Source organism: Miniopterus natalensis, chromosome 7 (genome assembly GCF_054644295.1).
Source record: "Miniopterus natalensis isolate mMinNat1 chromosome 7, mMinNat1.hap1, whole genome shotgun sequence".
In the NCBI taxonomy this organism is placed as follows: Eukaryota; Metazoa; Chordata; class Mammalia; order Chiroptera; family Miniopteridae; genus Miniopterus; species Miniopterus natalensis.
Genome location: NC_142087.1, coordinates 25,981,398 through 26,000,584, shown reverse-complemented (window position 1 = coordinate 26,000,584; position 19,187 = coordinate 25,981,398). Strand labels below are relative to the sequence as shown.

At 55.9% G+C, this 19,187-nt stretch overlaps 1 protein-coding gene across 2 annotated transcripts in view; it reads left to right on the top strand.

The window, feature by feature from the left end:
• The window catches only part of RRBP1 (ribosome binding protein 1), a 55,712-nt gene that overhangs the window by 33,469 nt on the left and 3,056 nt on the right, over positions 1 to 19,187 (top strand). For both annotated transcript variants that reach the window (XM_087818887.1, XM_087818886.1), the window contains exons 5-19: positions 3,419 to 3,571; positions 4,475 to 4,593; positions 6,758 to 6,911; positions 8,707 to 8,845; positions 10,152 to 10,330; positions 10,483 to 10,517; positions 11,640 to 11,730; positions 12,593 to 12,685; positions 14,649 to 14,741; positions 14,821 to 14,904; positions 15,043 to 15,132; positions 15,796 to 15,888; positions 16,178 to 16,249; positions 16,835 to 16,930; positions 17,462 to 17,545. In XM_087818887.1, the coding sequence (XP_087675013.1) occupies positions 3,419 to 3,571; positions 4,475 to 4,593; positions 6,758 to 6,911; positions 8,707 to 8,845; positions 10,152 to 10,330; positions 10,483 to 10,517; positions 11,640 to 11,730; positions 12,593 to 12,685; positions 14,649 to 14,741; positions 14,821 to 14,904; positions 15,043 to 15,132; positions 15,796 to 15,888; positions 16,178 to 16,249; positions 16,835 to 16,930; positions 17,462 to 17,545 (1,575 nt within the window). The remainder of the gene's footprint in view (positions 1 to 3,418; positions 3,572 to 4,474; positions 4,594 to 6,757; positions 6,912 to 8,706; positions 8,846 to 10,151; positions 10,331 to 10,482; positions 10,518 to 11,639; positions 11,731 to 12,592; positions 12,686 to 14,648; positions 14,742 to 14,820; positions 14,905 to 15,042; positions 15,133 to 15,795; positions 15,889 to 16,177; positions 16,250 to 16,834; positions 16,931 to 17,461; positions 17,546 to 19,187) is intronic.

Below are 19,187 nucleotides of genomic sequence, written 5' to 3'. Positions count from 1 at the left end.
TCCAGCCCTCCCATGGTAGATCTCTCTGGCTGCCAACTGCAGGGGCCTGTGAGATATGCAGGGGCGCAGCCCTTGGTTTTCATTACTCATCTCACCCTCCAGGAATCCAGGCCTTGGCTCCAAGGTGAGGAGATGTTTGATGGTGCGTCCCACCCTCCCTTTTCTGACTACACCCTCCTCCTTGTAGCCTAAGGAGGTCCTCTTGGGCTCTCAAGTGCTAACCTGGTCCTGCGAGACCCTCTTTAAGTTCTGCCAGTGGCTCCTAATCTTCAGACCTGAGTCTGCACCCTGAGCACCACCTCTGTCTCCTATCCCCATCTGCTCCACAACCTGCTGCACCTTGATCGCCTCCTCTGGTCCCCTTCTCCTGCCTTCCATTAACTTCATATGCTTCTCACTGCTGAGCTGGCTGGAAACGTTTTCCCTGCCCTTGAAGACTCAATGTGCTTTCCCTTGGGAATCCTTCCAGAGCCCCAGTCTTGTGTCTCAGCACAGTGGTCATCATTGCAATAATGTGCCATTCATTGTACCTGTCCCTTCTGGTGTTTCTGGCTACCTTGCTTGGATTGGCCCAGCAGGCCACCTATCACCAAGTGGCTACCAAGGCCCGAGGCCAGCTAAGAGGATACCTCGAATGGGTTTTGCATTGTCATCCTTCCTTCCTTTGCTTCTGGAACCTGTGGGCATCAGGTCCCTGCGTTTCTCGGTTGAGAATTTTGGACAGAGCTGATGTGTTGACTTCATTCTTGTCACGTCTCCTAGCCCAGCACCAATGAGGAAAGTTAAATGAGAAACTAAATTTGAGGGAGTGTGGAAGTTCCTCTTCATTCCCCATAGGAGCTGGTGAGAGGGATAGGATATTGTTCCCTCCACGTGTTTTCTTTCCCTTGTGGATTATTCTCTGCGACAGATCCATGTTTCACAAATGGGTGAAGTCCCAGCAGAGTTGGGCTCAAGGACCATTTCAGGCACCAGCTGCAGGAGTTAACAGGTGTGGGCACCCTAGACCTCTGTCCTGGCTTTCTGACAGTCCTCTGGGCCCTGTGCGTGGGTTTAAGGAACCATGCATGGCTTTGGTGCAGCCCTCTGGAAAACCCCATCTTTCTAGCTGTCGTCTTCTCAGGTACCAGGTGCTCTGTCATGGGGCCCCTGTCCTGAGGCAAAGCTCTGGAGTAGACCCCATCCTGTGTTCTCTCAGCCTGGGAGATCGGGGTCTAACTTCATGCAGTCAGGGAGACCCTCAGGGTGGATGTGCTCCCAGGGGTGGGGTGGGAGATATTCTTGGTGGCAGACTGTTTTAACAGGCGCTGCCTTCTGTCCGTGCCTTAGCAGGCCTTGGAAGTCCACACTGAGTAGGGCCCACTCTGGGGCTGGAGAGCAGAGTGCCGTTGCTGAGCCAGCAGTGCTTGTGATGGTGCCAAGCCTCCTTTTCCAGCCCAAAGAAAACTGGGCTCCAGTCCTCCAGTCCCCACCACCACTGGGCACGCCTTTCAAGAAAATGACCCTGAATCTGACCCTTGCAACTGAATTAAGAATTGGACAAACAAGAGGAATCCTGGGATTCTGAGCTCTTAGAAGAAGACGAAGCCAAGGAGGGCTAAACAAATGCCCTGAGGGAAAGCTGGCCTTTCTATGCCCTTAAAAAAGCCCAGAGGCAAAAGAAAGGGAAATCCCATTGAATTCTGCTGGCCTTGGGACCCCGGCTGGATGCCCAGAACTGCAGGAGTCCTGCCCAGGGTGGGGAAAGCTGTCCCTAGACAGATGCTCAATGCCAGCCTCTGGGTATCCATTAGGTGTGGCCAGCAGAGGTGGGCAGAGGATGACGCATATGTGGCTGCACCACTTGCTGCTGGTGTGGCTGTGGGCACTCCAGGATCTCTCTGAGTTTTGGTTTTTTTCTTCCGAACCTGGATCCTGTACTAGAAGGGGTCTCCTGCATTGCTAGTGTGTAGAGTTTTGCTGGTGGGGCTGGCAGGGGCATGTGTGTTAGAGGAAGCTTGGTGGAGCTTTGAATTCCTGCTGCATTGCCTTGCCCTGCTTCTTCAGAGATGCCGGGCCAGCCAGAGGAGTGGGGCACCTTTTTGTTCCTCCCACTTTCTGGGACCCTTGTGGACTCAGTCCCAGGTTCCAGACCACCGCTGCCACTTACAGCTGCTCCCCAGCCTGGGACAACATCCCCTCCCCAAGGGTCAGTGAGCTCAACTTTAAACTGGTGATCAAGATCCTTACCTTATGGAGAGTAAGGAATGAGACCCAGGGGGGCAGGGCACACAGTGTCAGCCTCCCCTCCCATTTCTGTAGATAATCAATGAAGTGTTCCGGAGTCTGGACCTCATGCTCCCGTGGGCTCTCTCCTTGGTGGAGCCAGGAGGAGAGTTATCTTTGAAAAGTAGGGCTAGTGGGTTCCAGGGATCTCAACCACACAGAGCAGCGCTGATACCTAATGGCCCATGATGCACCCAGCCCCACCCCTTGCCTCCGATTGTTTCCCATCTCAGACAGGAGGGACACTCTGGCCCTTTGGGATGGGTGTCCCTGGCAGCCTTGGCCTAGAGAAGGAGAGGATTTCCCATTTCTCTCATTCATTGCCCAGGATGGGGAAGGGACAGGGCCTTGAATCTCATGGGATTCAAGTCACCCAGGCCAACTGGACCCATGCCAAGTACTTGTCATTCTGGCTGGAAGGCCACTGGCCAGAGAGTACCCCCTCCCTAGATGCCTATTGCCTAAACTCTTCCTCGCACTGTGACTCCCTGTTTCCACAAGGCTGCGTCTACTGCCATTCCTTCTGGGCTGACGCAGATCCCAGCCAACTTCTCTCCCTTAGCCCAGCATCCTGTGTTCATCGTGGCATCTGACACTGCCCAGAGCAGACATTTCCTGGGCTGAGTGGCCGCCCACACAGACCCAGGCCCTCCAGGAGGGGGGCTGACTCCTCAGCCATGGTGGGACAGGCAGTGAACCATGTCCCCACCCCAGCCATCAAAACTTGGAGCCTTGTCAGTCCTGACAAAGGTGCTCAAGTAGAGGTAGGTGTTCTGGGGCCTGGATGTCAGGGACCAAGCCAACTGGAGTGTCGTAATCCCAGCAGGGCTGAGCCAGGGTCCCTGAAGAGCCCAGGGAGAGTGTTCTGTGTTTACTCACCTCCTGCCTGTGTCCACTACATCTATTGTGGCTAAGGCCTGACATCCAGCCCTTAACTGGCCAGGCCAACAGGGTTTTCTGGTAACCTTTTGTCTCCTGCTTGTTGTCTGCTGTGGCTGGCGTGGATCTGCCTGAGAACTTGGGAAAAGGGGTCTTGTGGCTCTGCTCTGATGCTCCTCTCAGCCCCAGCCCCATTTGATGCTCTGCGTTCTGATGATCTGGTCCCATCTGATAAGCTTCTGCCCCTGCCTAACCAGCCCTCTGCTTTCTCCAGGAGTTCACAGCAGAAAAGGCCAAGGCAGCAGCCGGGGAGGCCAAGGTGAAAAAGCAGCTGGTGGCCAAGGAGCAGGAGATCACAGCCATGCAGGCCCGAATGCAGGCTAGCTACCAGGGGCATGTGAAGGAGGTGCAACAGCTGCAGGGCAAGGTGCGCAGTGGTGTGGGGGCACTGTCAGGGGACCAGGGTGGGCTGGAGTGCTTCCCAAAGGGCAGCTGAGGATGCCCTTGGGGGGTGGAGGTGGGAGCTACAGAATCTGGTTCGTTTTTGGAGGAAGCACCTGTTTTATCTGGCCAGATAGTGGCAACCAGCCTACTGTGTGTTTCATGTTACTAACTGGGAAGATGTAACATACATTTGAAAGAGCACTTTTTGAAAACAGTCTGGTCCCAAGTGGCCAGCCCTGAGTCCTGTTTCCTGGGTGCCTGTGAGTCAAGCTCTCAGCCTCCATGTGACCCTGGAGTAATGCTGGCTCTGCCTTTTCCACTTGAGGTTGGGAGGATCACCTAAAGCAAAAGGCCCAAGAACTGCCCAGCTCTGGAATGGGGCCAAGGGAAGGCCTGTCCAGCTTGACCTGTGTAGTCAGAGTCCTGGGCCTCATCTTCTCCAGCCTGCGTTCTACTCATGGTGGGCCACAGGAGGCCAGAGGGCAGAAACTGAGGCTTCCTTGGGCTAGGTGTAGCCGTGGCTGTGGCTGTGTCCTTTGTCTCAGACCTAAGAGGCAGTGTGTGTGAAGCTTGCCTGGGACTCGGCTGAACACTTTGCCGCCTGGAGACCATTAGCTGGGAGGCCTCAGGAGAGAAGAGGTTTGTGGCTGGGGGTCACTTTTTGCCCTAAGCTCCCGATGCTAGAGCTGTTCAGTTTTTAGATTGCTTGTTCTTAGTGGCCCTTCCCACCTTGTGTGGAGAAGCGGAGCCCTTGAGGGTTTTGTCTGCAGGCTGTGACCTCACTGACCTTGCTCCAGAAGTCAGCTCTCTTTGTGTAAGGCTGAGCAGCACTCTGATACCCCATCAATGACTTTTTTTTTATTTTTTTCCCATCAATGGTTTTTAGATCCGGACTCTTCAGGAGCAGCTGGAGAATGGCCCCAACACACAGCTGGCCCGCCTACAGCAGGAGAACTCTATCCTGAGGGATGCCTTGAACCAAGCCACGAGCCAGGTGGAGAGCAAGTAAGCTCAGTGCCCCCAATCAGACTGCAGTGGCACAGTCCTGTGGGCCTCCAGTGCTGGGGTGGGTCCGCGAGCCTCTTGCCAGGCTGTGGCTGGTGCACTCTAGTTTCTCACTGGATCTGGGCCTGGCTTGTGCCTCTGCACCTTCCATTTGGGGCTCTGCCCTCATCCTCCATCCCTTAGCTGGTTCCGAGTGGCTGAGCCCTCTAGCACTTGGCTGGCATCCTCTCAGTTGGCCAAGCTGCAGAGAGAAGTGAGCTCCAACATGCCCGTGCCCATGCCTGTGAGCAAGTGCCCCTCAGGTCCTGGCTGGTGCCAGCATCTGCTTCCCTGGATGAGCAGATACTTTTTCCATGTCTCTCTTCACAACATCCTGATTTGAGGCTTTTAAAAACTTCTGATTGTGACCTAAAGTATCAAGGCCAAGTGGATTGTCCAAGATCAGAGTTTGATGTGGTGTAAGGACCTGCCATGGGCCTGAGCGCCTTGCTTCTCCACTGGGGGTGGGGTCTGTGCTAGAGAAACATTTGCTTTTGATGCATTGGTGATAAGTCCTGCTTCACAGCACACCGGCCCAGCCTGCTTAGCAGAGTTCTTGATCTCAGCGTTGACTCTCAGGAGCTGAAGTGCTAGGAAGTCCACAGCAAGTGTCTGACCCCAGAGGGCAGCACGGAGCCTCACCATGTTAAAGACCTTGGCGTTCTTCTGACACTCTAGTTTGAGCATTACATTCTCAACAGGCTGGCTTGAAGACGCCCCCTGCACTTTCTTTTTATTCACATTTCTTTGTCTTCCCTTGGCCTGAAGCATCCTGAAGGGACTTTCTGGGGATCTGCATTATCCACAGAGCATCTCCTTTTGTTAAGAGGAGAATGGACTAAGGTAGAGAGTACGGACATGCCCGGGATGTAGACCAGAGAGGGAAATCAGTGCCCATACGCCTGTTTTGCTGGTGGCCCTCCTGGCACAGAGTGAGATCCTAAGGCCACCTTCCCCAGGCTGGTTTCTTCTCTCCGGAGGTCCCCTTTGGGTGTACATGCCTTCATCTCCACCCTGGTCTGTCAGCCGGTTGGAGGTTTGTGGCAGTTTCTTTTTAGCAGCCACAAGCAGAAGGTGAACATGGGGATGGAGGAGCACTCTGGCTTCCCATCACGGAGCATTTACTGTGGCTCCATCCTGGGGAAAGCTCCAAAGCATGGAGTCCTGTTGCCCTGAGGTGGCAGCCACTGACTGTCAGTCTGTGGGAGCTCTGCCCATGTGTATGGGTGTTCCCAGGCCCCTCGCAGAGCTGCAGATCAGTCCCAAGGGGCCACCCACTCAGCCGCCCACCTTCATCCACGATCCTGGAGTCTAGCCTCTCCTGTGAGCTCTCCAGCCTTGGATCTTGGTACTACACAGCATGAGCTGACGGCCCTGCAGAGGGCTTTGGATGGCCTCCCTGGTGCAGATGAGGAAACCCAAGTCCACTCCCAGCAGCAGCCAGAGCTGGTCTTGGCCAGGTGTTCTGCCTCCCATGGTTGTGGACAGTCTTGTCTTGCCCCTTCATCTTGCCTGGTGCTGTCCCTTGGCTGGACCGTCAGTCCTGTCTTGCATGCTGATTACCTCCTCACACTAGGAAAGGCAGCTGTTGAGCTGCCTCTTTTTCCTGTCAATCAAGTCTTCTTCCCTCCTGAACTTCTCTGGTCCTGACACCCACCTTCTGTGCAGTGTTGAAAGCTGTTTTGTCAAGTGCTTCAGCCTACCGCTTCAGGTGGCCTCCAGTGAAATGGGGCACATGGATTCACTCCAGAGGGCTGCTGCTGCCAGCCTGCATCCCAGGGCTTGTTTGGACCCCGGTTGGCAGTGAGGAAGAGAGTGTCTTGCCTTTTTTTTAATCTGAATTTCCAGATGTTTGGGAGGGGCGCCCATGGGATATTTTAGTGCACATTTTGCTCTTTGCTCTCTCTGGTCCATACAGCGTGCTGGTCAAACCCCACCTGGCTGATAATGCAGGAGAGGCTTTAGCAATAGTGCCAAGATTCAGGCAACTACTTAGGAAAGAGCAGATGTCCCGAGGGAAGGCTTCTGTCACAGTCACAGTCAGCCAAGGGCAGCTCTCAGGCTAGCAACAGCTGACTTGAGCCCTCTTCTGTCTGTCAGTTGGGGGCTGGTGACTGTCTTGCAGGCAGAATGCAGAGTTGGCCAAGCTCCGGCAGGAGCTCAGCAAGGTCAGCAAGGAGCTGGCAGAGAAGTCGGAGGCAGCACGACAAGAGGACCAGCAGCGGAAGGTTCTGGAGTCCAAAGCAGCTGCATTAGAGAAGCAGATCCTGCAGTTGCAAGTGAGTCAGAGTGGCGGCCACCTCTGTATACTGTTCACCCCACCCAGCAAACCTGTCTGTGTAGCAGGGATGGGCCAGGGCTTGCCAGCCACACAGTCATGCCTTCTCAGTCATGACTGACAGCTGGAGACTCAGGCAGGGCTGGAGCTGGAGCCCTCAGCCATGGCCTCCTGAGTATTAGTGCTAGCTTGCTAGTTTTGAATGGGTGCTTTCTATGTGCTAACCATTGTCTAAGCATTTTACAAGCATTAATTCAGCTAATTCTTACTGTAATCCTAAGAGGTAGATTCTGTTACTATCTAGAATTTACACATAAGGAAATTCAAGGCACAAAGAAGTTAAGCAACTACCCCAAGTTCACATAGGCAAAATTTCAACCTCTGGGTCAGGCCCCAGAGCTTGCTCCCACACTCACTACCACCTCTGGCACCACACCTCTGGCTCTAGCCATCCAAGCTAACATTAGCAGCCTCTGGCCTCAAGGTGGGGTGAGTGTTCTTCCTTCTCAGCCTCCACATGTCGCCTGGCAACTCCTTTTTCCCAGGAGGATGCCCTTTTCCAGGGGAAGGAAGATTGTCCCCCTGTTCTCAAAGTGCACTGGGCAGCATCTAGTGTGGCCACTCAGCTGCTTATTGGCCTGATGACTTCTGGCTCCCCAAGTTGGCCTGTTTCAGGCAAGGGTGACAGGTTGTGGGGAGCCTTGATACCATGCCTGCTTTGCATTTAACTTTTCTGGGTAACAAGGAAGTCCTGCTGTCCAAAGGGCTCTGGGCCTCTTTTCTGCCCAGTCATTAAAGCTAGGCTGTAGCACATGGGGCAATGGGGCTGTCTTGTGGAAGGGACTAGAATGACACAAAACTCGAAGACCAATGTGTTTGTGTACATATCAGAGACTTTTATAAAACGGAATATGGATGAATAAACATGTTTGGGTTGTTCTGGTGGAGTTGAGGTGGAAACTGTGGTGGTGACTGATTTTCATGTAAAGCGGGTCCACCAGACCAATGAAATCAGAACTGCTGGGCTAGGCATGGCCATGATTATGTTCTAACGGCTCCTGGACGGGATGGTTCCAGTGCCCAGGGTGTTGCCATTCCATGTGTCATTTCTAAGGACCTGGCCTGGGGCCAAGGCCTGGGCCTGGCTCATCAGTAAGCTCTAGGCTCTGAGCATCTCCTGCCCTTTCAGGCCTCCTCCTCAGCCTCGGGCCACACCAGGGTGTCCATTCTTTCCCCTCCTGATACCAAAGATTCTGGGAGTGGCTGGCCATGTGTGGAGGGAGACCAGGGCATGGCATTGACAGTGAGGCCCTTGGTGTCTGTTGTGGGCTTTCAGAGCCTCTGTTTCCCCGTCTGTGACACGTACATGACAGTAGTACCTGTCTCATGGGCGCTGGGGGTTAACCTTGTAACACATACACAGTGCCTTGTACAGAAAAAGGGCTCAATAAATGTGAACCATACAAGAGCCCACACAGGAAATCTCCAAGTTAGACTGGGGTTAATTGTAGGAAGCATCTCTCTGTGTCGTGCTGAAATGAAAATGGGTTTTTTTCCCTTTTGTGACTGTGCCCCTTCACCTGGGGCCCCTCCACCCCGAGCCAACTCTTCAGGGGCCAGGGTGGTCATAGCCTTCTGGCTTTTTCCAGTGGATGAACTGACTTTAGAGGTCTGGGCGCGTTTTATAAAAGTCATCGGGGTGGCTGGCACAGTGTTCTGCGTGACCTCACAGCTGGCTGAGGATCTGGCCTCCCTTCTGAGTCCTCATGGCACTTCTCCCTTTGCCCACTCCCCAGGCGTCTCACAAGGAGAGTGAGGAGGCCCTGCAGAAACGCCTGGATGAGGTCAGCCGGGAGCTCTGCCGCGCTCAGACCAGCCACGCCAGCCTTCGGGCAGACGCCGAGAAGGCTCAGGAGCAGCAGCAGCAGCTGGCCGGTGAGGGCTGAGGCTTGGCTTGGGGACCCCTGGGGGGGCGGTAGGTTCTATGCAGGGGCCAGAACCTGTAGAGTGTGCTAGTCCTATTAGTCTGTGAGACAGGTTGCGCCCTGTCAGGACTGACTGGAGATGCAGGGGTGTGTCTCACTCCCGTGGGAGAGCTGGATTGGGGTGGAGTTTGTGAGGGCAGGGTGTGGGGACGATAGGTGGGAACAGCCTTTGAGGGCTGGGTGCTGGCCGAAGGAGCTGCCATCTCCAGCTTTGTTTGCTGTGAAGCCCCACCTGGAGCTGTGTCTGTCGGGGAGCTGAGGGGCTCCTGAGGTCATTGCTGGCTTTCTCGGCTGACTTCTTCTAGACCTTTCTGGCTCTCCTGGTTCAGTTAGCTCAAGAGGCCAGGTTTGGAAGGTGGGCCCATGGTCCCCCTGTGCTTACATGTCTGCTTCACAATCAGGAGAGGATGGTGAAGTCGGGGCATCTAGGGCCCCTAGGGAAAGAAGACAGACAATGTCAGTGACAGCTTGATGGTCACTTGCTCACCAGTATTTCCTGAGTGACTGCCATGGCTGAGCACTGCTGTAGGCACCTGGGGCATGGCCAGGAGTGAAGCAGTGGGCATCTGGGCACCGTTCTAGCAGGAGAGACAGACAGATAGATAGACACACGTCGACAGGGTCAGACAGAATGTGTTCTACAGACCAGATGAACAGCACAACCTAGAGCACGTTAGCAAGCTGCTTCTGTGAAGAACCAGGTAGTAAATATTTGTGGCTCTGTGGGCCAGATGGTATCTGTCACAACTTAACTTTGCTGCCATAGTGCAGAAGCAGCTCCAGACAATGTATAAATAGACAGGATTGGCTGTGTTTCAATAAAGCTTTGTTTACAAAACGGGTGGCCCATGGGCTTGGTTTGCTGACCCCTGCTCTTGGAGCCAGGTGTGGCTTTAGTTGGGCAGTTTGGGTTGGGGTGTTTAAGCTGAGGTCTGGATGATGAGAAGGAAGGGGCAGAGTGGTCGGCAGGGACCCGTGCGAATGGGAATGAACTTGAACTTGGTCTGTGCAAGAAATAGAAGGTCAGCGAGTAACTGAAGCAAGAAGGCAAGTGGCCAGTGTGGGACCAGGTAGGTGGCCTCCCTGTGCAGTTTGGGTGCTGTGTTCAGGGATGGAAATGCTAAGAGTGTTTGGGGCTGGGATGGCATGGTCTCATTTGCACTTCTGGATGCTCTGATGCTGGGTGGAGAATGGACTGGAGGGGCAGGAGTGGTCCAGGGGACTAGAAATGAGGTTCTTGCTCCCCTTCTGGCCAGAGCTGCACAGCAAATTACAGTCGTCCGAGGCGGAGGTGAAGAGCAAGTGCAAGGAGCTGAGTGGTCTACACGGGCAGCTCAAGGAGTCCAGGGCGGAAAATTCCCAGCTCACAGAGAGAATCCGGTCCATCGAAGCCCTGTTGGAGGCAGGGCAGGCCCGGGATGCCCAGGATGCCCAGGTCAGCTGGCACTTCCTCCCTGGGGCTGATAGGACCTGACCCGGACCCCACCACCACTGTGTAGGGGATGAGAGCAAGTCTCCTCTCCCCCAACTAGTAGCCAAATGAGGTAAGACGCATGGTGACTGAGGAGTGCTATTGTCTCGTTCCAGGCCAGCCAAGTGGAGGCCAACCAGCAGCAGGCACGGTAGGTGGAGGTGGAGGGCCGCAGCCTCAGCAAGGGTGCCCAGAACCCTGGGAGCTGGGCCTTGCAGCAGGGCACCCGGCTCTCCTGGCAGGAACCCCTTTCAGAGGCCCCCTGCCTTGTCTCCATCCCTTCAGTGACTTTGTTAATCCTCACCTGAGGATATTTTTTCCATTGATTTTCGGAGAGAGAAGAGAGGGAGGGAGGGAAAGAGAAAGGAAGAAACATTGATGTGACAGCGACACATTGATTGGTTGCCTCCTGCACATGCCCCGGCCAGGGCTGGGGATGGAACCTGCAACCCAGGTATGTGTCCTTGACCGGGAATCGAAGCCTCCACCCTTTGGTGCATGGGCTGACGCTCCAACCACTGAGCCATACTGTCCAGGGCCTGGTCCTAAATCTTAATGCAGAAGGTGACATATCCATGTGTCCATTTGAAGCTGTTCCTCAGAAAGGCTAGTACAGTTCTAATGTCAGCCTTTGAGTTTCTGGATGGTGAGATTGGACAAAGCCCACTGGGCCACTGAATCTGGAGAGAAGTGTGAAAAGATGGGGCCGACATCCTGCCAACCCCCTGTCTCCTGGGGTCTGACCTGGGCCACAGACTGAGGGAAGAGCCCTTGGGTCTCAGTGGAGTTAGGTTTTGGACAAAGGATGGTCCCACTGTACCCAGTGAGCTGCTGAGAATAGCGGCGTTGAGTCTCTAGGTGTGCAGGTGACAGTGCTGCATGAGCCTAGTTCAGGTGTACTCTGAGAAGGGCCAGCGGACAAGTTCATTGGGGACAGCAGGACCAGGTTGATCAAGAGCCGTGTAACCAGGCAGTGGGCTTTGTTCACTAGAGGAAAAAGCTTCCTGCAAACCCTGCTGGCGGGGCCCGTCCCTGCTCTGGCTGCTGTGGCTGCTCTTACCTCCACAGTCTCAGTGACTGTAATCACCAGGTGGGACTCTGGTGGCCTCTGGGTTCTGCACCCTGGTCCCTGGGCACTCAGGATGAGTGAGAGGAGTGGGAGGTGCTTCTGGCTAAGGTGGCCACCCAGGCAGAGGAAGGGTCCCTCCCGAGACAAGACTGCAGGGACCGTGTGCCTTCAGAGCCCAGCAGTGACCCCACTACCTCCCTTCAGCCTTGAGGAATTGGAGTCCCAGGTGCGGTGTCTGGAAAAGGAGGCCGCCGAGCTCCAGGAGGCTGTTGAGCAGCAGAAAGGGAGGAACAATGTGAGTACTGGGCGCGTGTGTACGTGGAGGAGGCACTGAGAATGTGTGTGCGCAGCAGGGCCGGGGATGGGGCTGGTCTGGATGTCAGGAAGGGGCCTACTCACCGCTGAAAGCCTGCCCTTGGGGTCCCTCCAGAGTCCTGGGGCAGACTCCCATTAGATTAGCTTGGGTCAGTGTCCCAGCATGAAACTCCCATGATGGGGACAGAATGTGCTGATTGTCCTTGCCGGGGTCACGTGGTCAGTCACCTTGAAGTGGAGAGGCTAGTGTCAGGAGAGGGGGATGTGGAAGTCCCTCGACTGTCTGTGTGTAGGGAGGGGGGGGTCCCCACTGGGCCTCTCGGCAGCATTAACACAAGGCCAAGGTGCAGTGGAGCCTTGGCTGTGTCTTCCCCACCCAGCTGCCCACCCACCACCCCTCACAGAGCCTGGGCTTTCGGGCAGCCCTGTCTGCTTTCCCCAGAGGAAGTTCCACCTACACCTCTCTGTGTCTGGCCTGGCCAGAGCCAGCCAAGGGGTTAGTGCTTACTGTTTGGTTATAGGAACCTCTTTTTTCTTAGGAGCCAGGCTGATCCTTCCTCCTCCAGAGTAGAGCCTCCCTAAAAAGATACTTAGCTGCCTCATGCCCTGTGCCACAGCCACCCATAGTGGCCTGCAGCACCTTGGCCTGGTGGTAGTGCTGCCGAGAGAGGCCCAGTGGGTGTGGCCTAAGAGAAAGGCTGCTTCGTCTCTTTGCAGGCCCCCTGTGGGGTCCAGAGTGGGGTCAGGGAAGCTCTGCCCTGCTGAGACTCGCCGAGGCAGCTCCTGTGGGATGTGTCGGGTGCTGCCCCGCCTGGCTGCTGACTTTCCCGTCTTTCTTCCAGGATCTCCGAGAAAAGAACTGGAAGGCAATGGAGGCACTGGCCTCAGCCGAGAGAGCCTCCGAGGAGAAGCTGCGCTCCCTGACCCAGGCCAAGGTCAGAATCCCGTCTTAGACTTGCCTGTTAGTAAAGACTCGACCAGCAGCACCTGTGTAGTTTAGCAAAGCACAAAACTCATAAACTGCATGCAGCGCAGCCTTGGCCCTGGGGTGTCTCAGATCCACAGCAGGGTCCAACAGGAGGCCGGCACCCAGAGTGCCCCGCTCCTGCACCTTCCTCCTCCCCCCCTCCTCTGAGTGCGCCCTAAGATAACAGGTGTAAGTGTACTTTTGGTTGCTTTTCCTTATCTGGGCCCTTTGCTCTCAGGGGGTAGAGACAGAGGCCGTAGAGGCTGTGGAGGCTGTGAGCTCGACCTTGGGCCGTCTCTGAAACCCTTATATTTTGTCTGGTCCTGCTGCTTTCTCAGGCCCTCTGGAATCATGGTCCAGTAGGTTCTGTGGTTGCTCTTTACAGTAAGTCACAGGGGGAAAGATATGTTTAGCAGCACTCAGGCCCTGAAGTCCACGCTGGTTCTAGGCTCCATGCAGTTGGGGTTGGGGAAAGCGCAGGCATCTCAGTGTCTGGGGCCCTCACATCACTTCCGGCGCCCTGGGCTGGGAGCCAGTGCTGAGGCTCAGGCTGGGGTGGGGGGAGGGGGGCATGGCCTGCAGCAGCAGCAGTTGGAGCCTCGCCCACCGTGTCTCATGTCTGTCCTGCTATCGGGAGCTTTGCAGGGACTTCATGAGCTTCCCAGGAAGCCTGATGGCTGTATAAAAATGGGCCCCTGAGATGAGGCGGGAGGTGGAGGGCTGGCCTTGGGTTCCATTGTGGTAGCTGTACTTAGACTCCCAGAAGTGACTTGAGAGCCTGCCTGACCTTTCTGTGGCAAATGCAGAATCTATGACCAGAGATGTTGCTTGACTTACTTGTGGTCACACAGCCAGATAAAGACAAGAGCTGGCCTCTGGGTCCCCTTGCTCTGGCTTTGGACTTCCATAATTTGGAGCCTGAATGGCAGGCCACAGGCATTGCCTGTGGGTCACTGGTGAGCCAAGAAGCATCTGCTTCTAAGACTTGAGTCCAGACCATGTGGGCGCTGTGGTCAGGCTGGGTGTGTCAGCTACCCCCATGTGCACGCTCCCGAGCACCAATCCACAGCGCTAGTCCAGGGGGAGTTCCTACTGCTGCCTCTGGGGCCAGCTGAGCAGAGATTGTGGCAGAGCTGGCAGTAGGTTCAGCCTGCTGGGGACAGGTTATCAGAGAAACTTTCTTTTAGCCAGAAGTCTCCTGTGGCCGCCCCCCCAGGGTATGGAGAGAAGGGTGTTACCTGTGTCCAGGGGACGCCGCTGTCCTAGGCTTTGCTTTATAGTTACTTTGGCCCTTCTCCATGCTTTGAGTGGGAGCCTCAAGGAGGACAAATGGGGCCGCTGGCCGAGCATTACATGGCCACAGCATGATCATGCTTTGGGAGGATGTGACCACAACCAAGGCCTTGTCCCCACCGAGTTGGTTTCCGTCTGCAAAGTGGGAGTAGTGATTCTCCCTCCAGGGTTGCTAGGTGTCCGCCACCCTTGGCCAGCAGTAGCTCCTGACTCTGGTGGCTACTGGTAGAGACACCTCTTTGCCTCCTTGTCGGCTCCCATAGCAGCTTGGACCCCACCCTCCCCATAGTGTGTGTGCACGCGTGCACACACACACACACAGCCTGGAAATTGAGAACTGATTTAGCCTGAGTGTCTGCTGGGAGGTGTTGGATTAACCTGTATCTGTCACATAGGCCAGCCTGCTATCTCCCTTTATTAGAGCTGAGTCTGTTTAATATAGACCATGCACAGGCTGGGGTGGCCAGAACTGGCCACTGAGGTTAAACACACGCACCCAGTCAGTGCCACGAAGCCACCCACCTTCTTCTTTCATCCTTGTCCCTCCCCTTCCTGGGGTGGAGACCCCAGCATCTCCAGGAACAACCCCGGGGGTTGCCCTAAACCTCCCTGTCTGAACACCACCTTCCCCCCTGCAGGAGGAATCCGAGAAGCAGCTCAGCCTGATGGAGGCACAGACCAAGGAGGCTCTGCTGGCTCTGTTCCCAGCACTTCCCAATTCAGCCCACCAGGTAGAAGGGGGAACTGTTCCCTGGAACCCCACTGCCCATCAAGAATGTCACTGAGCCCTCTTTGCACATTTTGTTGCAGAATTACACTGAGTGGCTCCAAGAACTCAAAGAGAAAGGCCCGGAACTGCTGAAGCAGCTGCCAGTGAACACAGAGACACCCTTGGTAAGCGAGGCATAAACGCCCTTACAGGGCTGCATGGCTTTCCTGTCCCTGGGAAGGGAGATGTTTTGGTTTCGGCAGGCCACCCGAGAAACCCTGGTGCTTGGCTAAGCAGAGCCCTGTTCTGCCCTCTCCCCTTAGGACCTGGCCTCCAAGCTGAGGGAGGCCGAGGAGACCCAGAGCAGCCTGCAGGCCGAGTGTGACCAGTATCGCACCATTCTGGCAGAGACAGTAAGGCACAAGGGTTGGGCCTCTGGCTAGGCTTCTGGCTGGGCGACCCTCCAGGGGGCTTCCAGGAAAGAGTTTTTAGGGCAGGAGACAGGTGGTGGTATGGCCGTTCTGGAAAGAGCCCTGGGTTCAGATGTAGGCTCTGTGGGACCTTGGGCTAGTCACTGCCCCAGTCTGGGCCCCATTTTGTTGGCTGAATGGTGGGAGGGATGCGGAAGGTGCTCGGGCCTTCATTGCTCCTAAGCTATGGCGAGGGCTGGGGTGAGGTTTGGGGCTGCCCTCGGGTGGGAAGACTTGGCAAAAACAAGGAGCGGTCTGTGAAGGGAGAGGAAGAGGTGAGCATTTGGCTGACAGCTGGTGTGAAGTTGTGGCCTCCAGGAGCAGTGCTAGGTCTGTCCTGTGTTCCTCACCCTGGGTCACGGAGTTGCACTGGTGGCGGACTCAACAGAGATGAGTGCCTGTGGCCTCCTGTGGGTCACAGGCCTCAGTCCATGTGTGGCCGAAGCCTTTGTTCACACCCTGGCCAGAGGGCCCACTCCCTATGTGACTGACAGAGCAGGGCCACGCTGGCCATCGGGTGGTCATCGCCGGGGGACTGAGGGCAGGAGGACAGTGTTGAGGCGGGGCGGGCCTCGCGGGGGCCCTGCCTCACTGCCTGCCCCCCAGGAGGGCATGCTCAGGCACCTGCAGAAGAGCGTGGAGGAGGAGGAGCAGGTGTGGAAGGCCAAGGTCGGCGCCGCAGAGGACGAGCTCCAGAAGGTAGGCGCTGCCCTCCCCGCCCGGGCTCCACCTCCCTAGCAGTTGAGGCAGAGTGTACTAAGAGGGTGGCTGGGCCGGAATTCCATAGCATCCGGGGGGCGGTGGTATCATTTGGAAGCAGGAGTCCCCTTTGCTGGGTTTCGGTGATGCCATATTTGTACGGTGGCTGTGGAATGACAGCTGCGTCCTCGCCTCCAGGAAGAGGCTGTTGGGTCATGCTTGGGGGGGGGCACTGGGATTCCTGAGATGGGGCTCGCGCCTGACACTGGGCTTTCCCCTTGCCTCGTAGTCACGGGTCACAGTGAGACATCTCGAAGAGATTATAGAGAAGCTAAAAGGAGAACTTGAAAGTTCAGATCAGGTACGTGCGAGGGTCTGCTCACAGCTGCTTTCCTTACCACAGAGAAGCGTTACCGCGGAGCCTGTTAGTTACTTTCCCTTGAGGACCACGTGTCTTAATGGCTAGGGGTGCTTGTCAACCCTGCTTTCCTTAGCGGGGGCCATTTCCAGCCCGAGCAGCCTGAGACAATGTGGGCCGTGTGCAGAATGCCCGGCCCTGGTAAGCAGTGGCTTCTGCAGTGCCTTCGGAGTCGTGGGAGGTGTGTGAGGTGGCCCCACTGCCCCTGCAGACAGTCAGCCTTGGCCTTGAAGAAGGGGCCCCTGGTATCCACCCAGCAAGCCAGTCCGAACGCTCTCCTCCCCGACTGCTGAGGTCTGAGGACACAGACCCAGGAGTGCTGGAGTTCGGGTACCATTTTTAGGAAGGGGTTCTGTTGCCATGAACTTGTTTCTGCCTGGCTTTGGTTGGCTGCTTAGCCGACGGGCCTTGTAGGTCTCTCTAGGCCCTTATCCCAGGGCCAGCCACACCTGTCACCCCATCACCCTACCCTTTTCCTTGCTGGCTGACTTGAGCCTCTGACATGTGCGTGTGCGTGTGCGTGTGCAGGTGAGGGAGCACACCTCGCTTCTGGAGGCAGAGCTGGAGAAGCACATGGCAGCCGCTAGTGCCGATTGCCAGAGCTACGCCAAGGAGGTGGCGGGGGTGAGTTTCCCCGGGGTCTCGGCCTGCCTGGAGTTGCTCCTCAGCAGCTCTCATTCAGATGAGCTCGAAGCCCCAGTTCTCAGGCTTTGCTGTAGGCCATGGGCCAGCCGACAGGGCCGGGGTAGAGCCAGGTCAGCTGTCAGAAAGAGAATTCTCCACCTCGCTTGGTGACACCATTGCTGAGGAAGTGGATTTAAATCTGATAATGTTTTCTGATGTCAGAAGCAGAAAGCACAAACCAGGCACCCCGATTCTGGTTTGATCTCAGACTTTGGCCTTATTTTGCAAGACAATCCGTAAACATTTGCAAAGGCTCCAGATGAGGCGGACAGTGGATGCCAGCTTTCCTAAGTCTTCAAAAAAGAATGGAGCCGTCGGAGGCTTGTGAGCCCACTGGGCTCCTCTGCCCTGCAGTGTTCTTAAGGGTTAGGGTGATGGGATGGATTAGATTGTGTGTTTAGGTGCTAACAGGAGCTGGTTTTCTCTTCTCTATCCTTTGCCCCCATCACCTGGGTCTGTGTACTCCTCAAGCTGAGGCAACTTTTATTAGAATCTCAATCTCAGCTGGATTCAGCCAAGAGCGAAGCCCAGAAACAGAGCAATGAGCTTGCCCTGGTGAGTGAACGGGGGTGGGGCAGGGGGTGAGACATGGAGGGGGTGTGTGTGTGAGATTAACTTCGTCTTGCTTTTACATCCTATCAAAGGTAACACAGTGTAACGGGGCCAGGCTTTGATTGGCTGTGCCGAAGGGGCTCCTTGCTCATTTGCTCAAAACTCCAAGCTGGGCCTGGGGCTGCCAGGACCAGTGTGCTCAGGCCCCACCTCCTGTCTCTCCTGGGGCAAACTGGTCCTAGGCCACAGGGCTGGGTACCCAGGGAAGTCTAATCTCTGCGAGTCCAGTGCCACCTGGGGCTTCTGGGCTTGGCTGCTCTGCCCCCCCCCCCCCCCCCCCCCCCCCCCCCCGGCTGTCACACATGCCTTGCCTTCTGTGGGCCTTGGGCCTTTCCTGCCTGCAGCAGAGGCTGAGACTAGTTCCGTCCAGGCTCTAGCAGTAGAAGCAGACTTGTAGTAGAAGCAGACTTGTAGGGCTCCCTGCTGTGCACTTGGCCTCTGGGTTTTCAGTGTTGGTGTCTGATCACAATCCGGTTCATTAGGGTCAGCCCAGCTTTACAGAGGCGGGCCCCACCAGTCCCAGTACCAGTTCCAGGGCTGGAGCTGCAAGCAACAGCCTGGAAGGCCACAGGCGTGTGTTCTGTTTGACCTTCATAGTCGTTTTTAAAATTTTGAGTTAATATTTAGAAATTGGGAGATTTTTGAGTACAAATGTGTGTGTCTGGGTTTCTGTGAGGGGACCAGACGTCTTGGGTGTGGGCTGTCATCCCCACAGCAGCATCCGCTGAGCCAGCCCCTGCATGGCGCACACGCTCCTGACTCCCCGGGGGCCTAACTTGGGACTCACACCAGAGTGTGGGTTTCATACAGACCGAGTCACCGCCTGAGCCCGAGGGGCCGCTCCCTAAAGCAAAGTCTGGGTAACAGGCTCCTGGGACACTGCCCAGTCTGGGGACACGTGGGTAAGATGCCCGAGTCCTCCTCATTGGCCTGCGTGATTTGGTGCTGCCTTTGGGGCTTTGGGAGTGAGGGAGCAGGCCCCAGACACTTGGGTGTCTGAGATCACTCTGATCCCCTGGAAAGCTCATGCCAAGGGAGACCCCCTAACTGGAACCTTTACCTGAGCTTCATGGGTGATGCTGCCTCTTCAGATGAGGGTCAATGGTCTGGGGGCTTGGGGGCCACCAGATGTGTCACCTGGCCCCAGTAGTGGCACTCAGGTGTTGGGGGGATCTTATTAGGCAAGAGTGTCATCTCATAATCTTTGCTAGACTCCATAAAGGTGTCTAAACAGTGGACTATGTCTAGAAGGAATCCAGACCGAGGCTGTGTGCTATGCTGGTCGGCCGCCTCTCACTCCCTTTTGTGTTCCTTAGCTCTGTGTGCCTTGTGTCCATCCGGGGTCACTTCGCTCCTGGGGAGATTTTGTGCCAGCTGGTCTTGGAGCAGAACATATTGGTCAGGCCAGCCCAGGCCCGATTGGGCCCTGGGCCTAGGCTTGGCACAGGTGAGGGGTCGTGTCATTGGCCCCCCTGCCCCAGTGAACCTGCATGGGGACTCTGGCACAGGTCACAATAACCAAACCAAGTCCCCTGTTGAGAGCATTTGCGGTCCTCCCTAAGGGATCTGTGTGTGCACGCAAGGT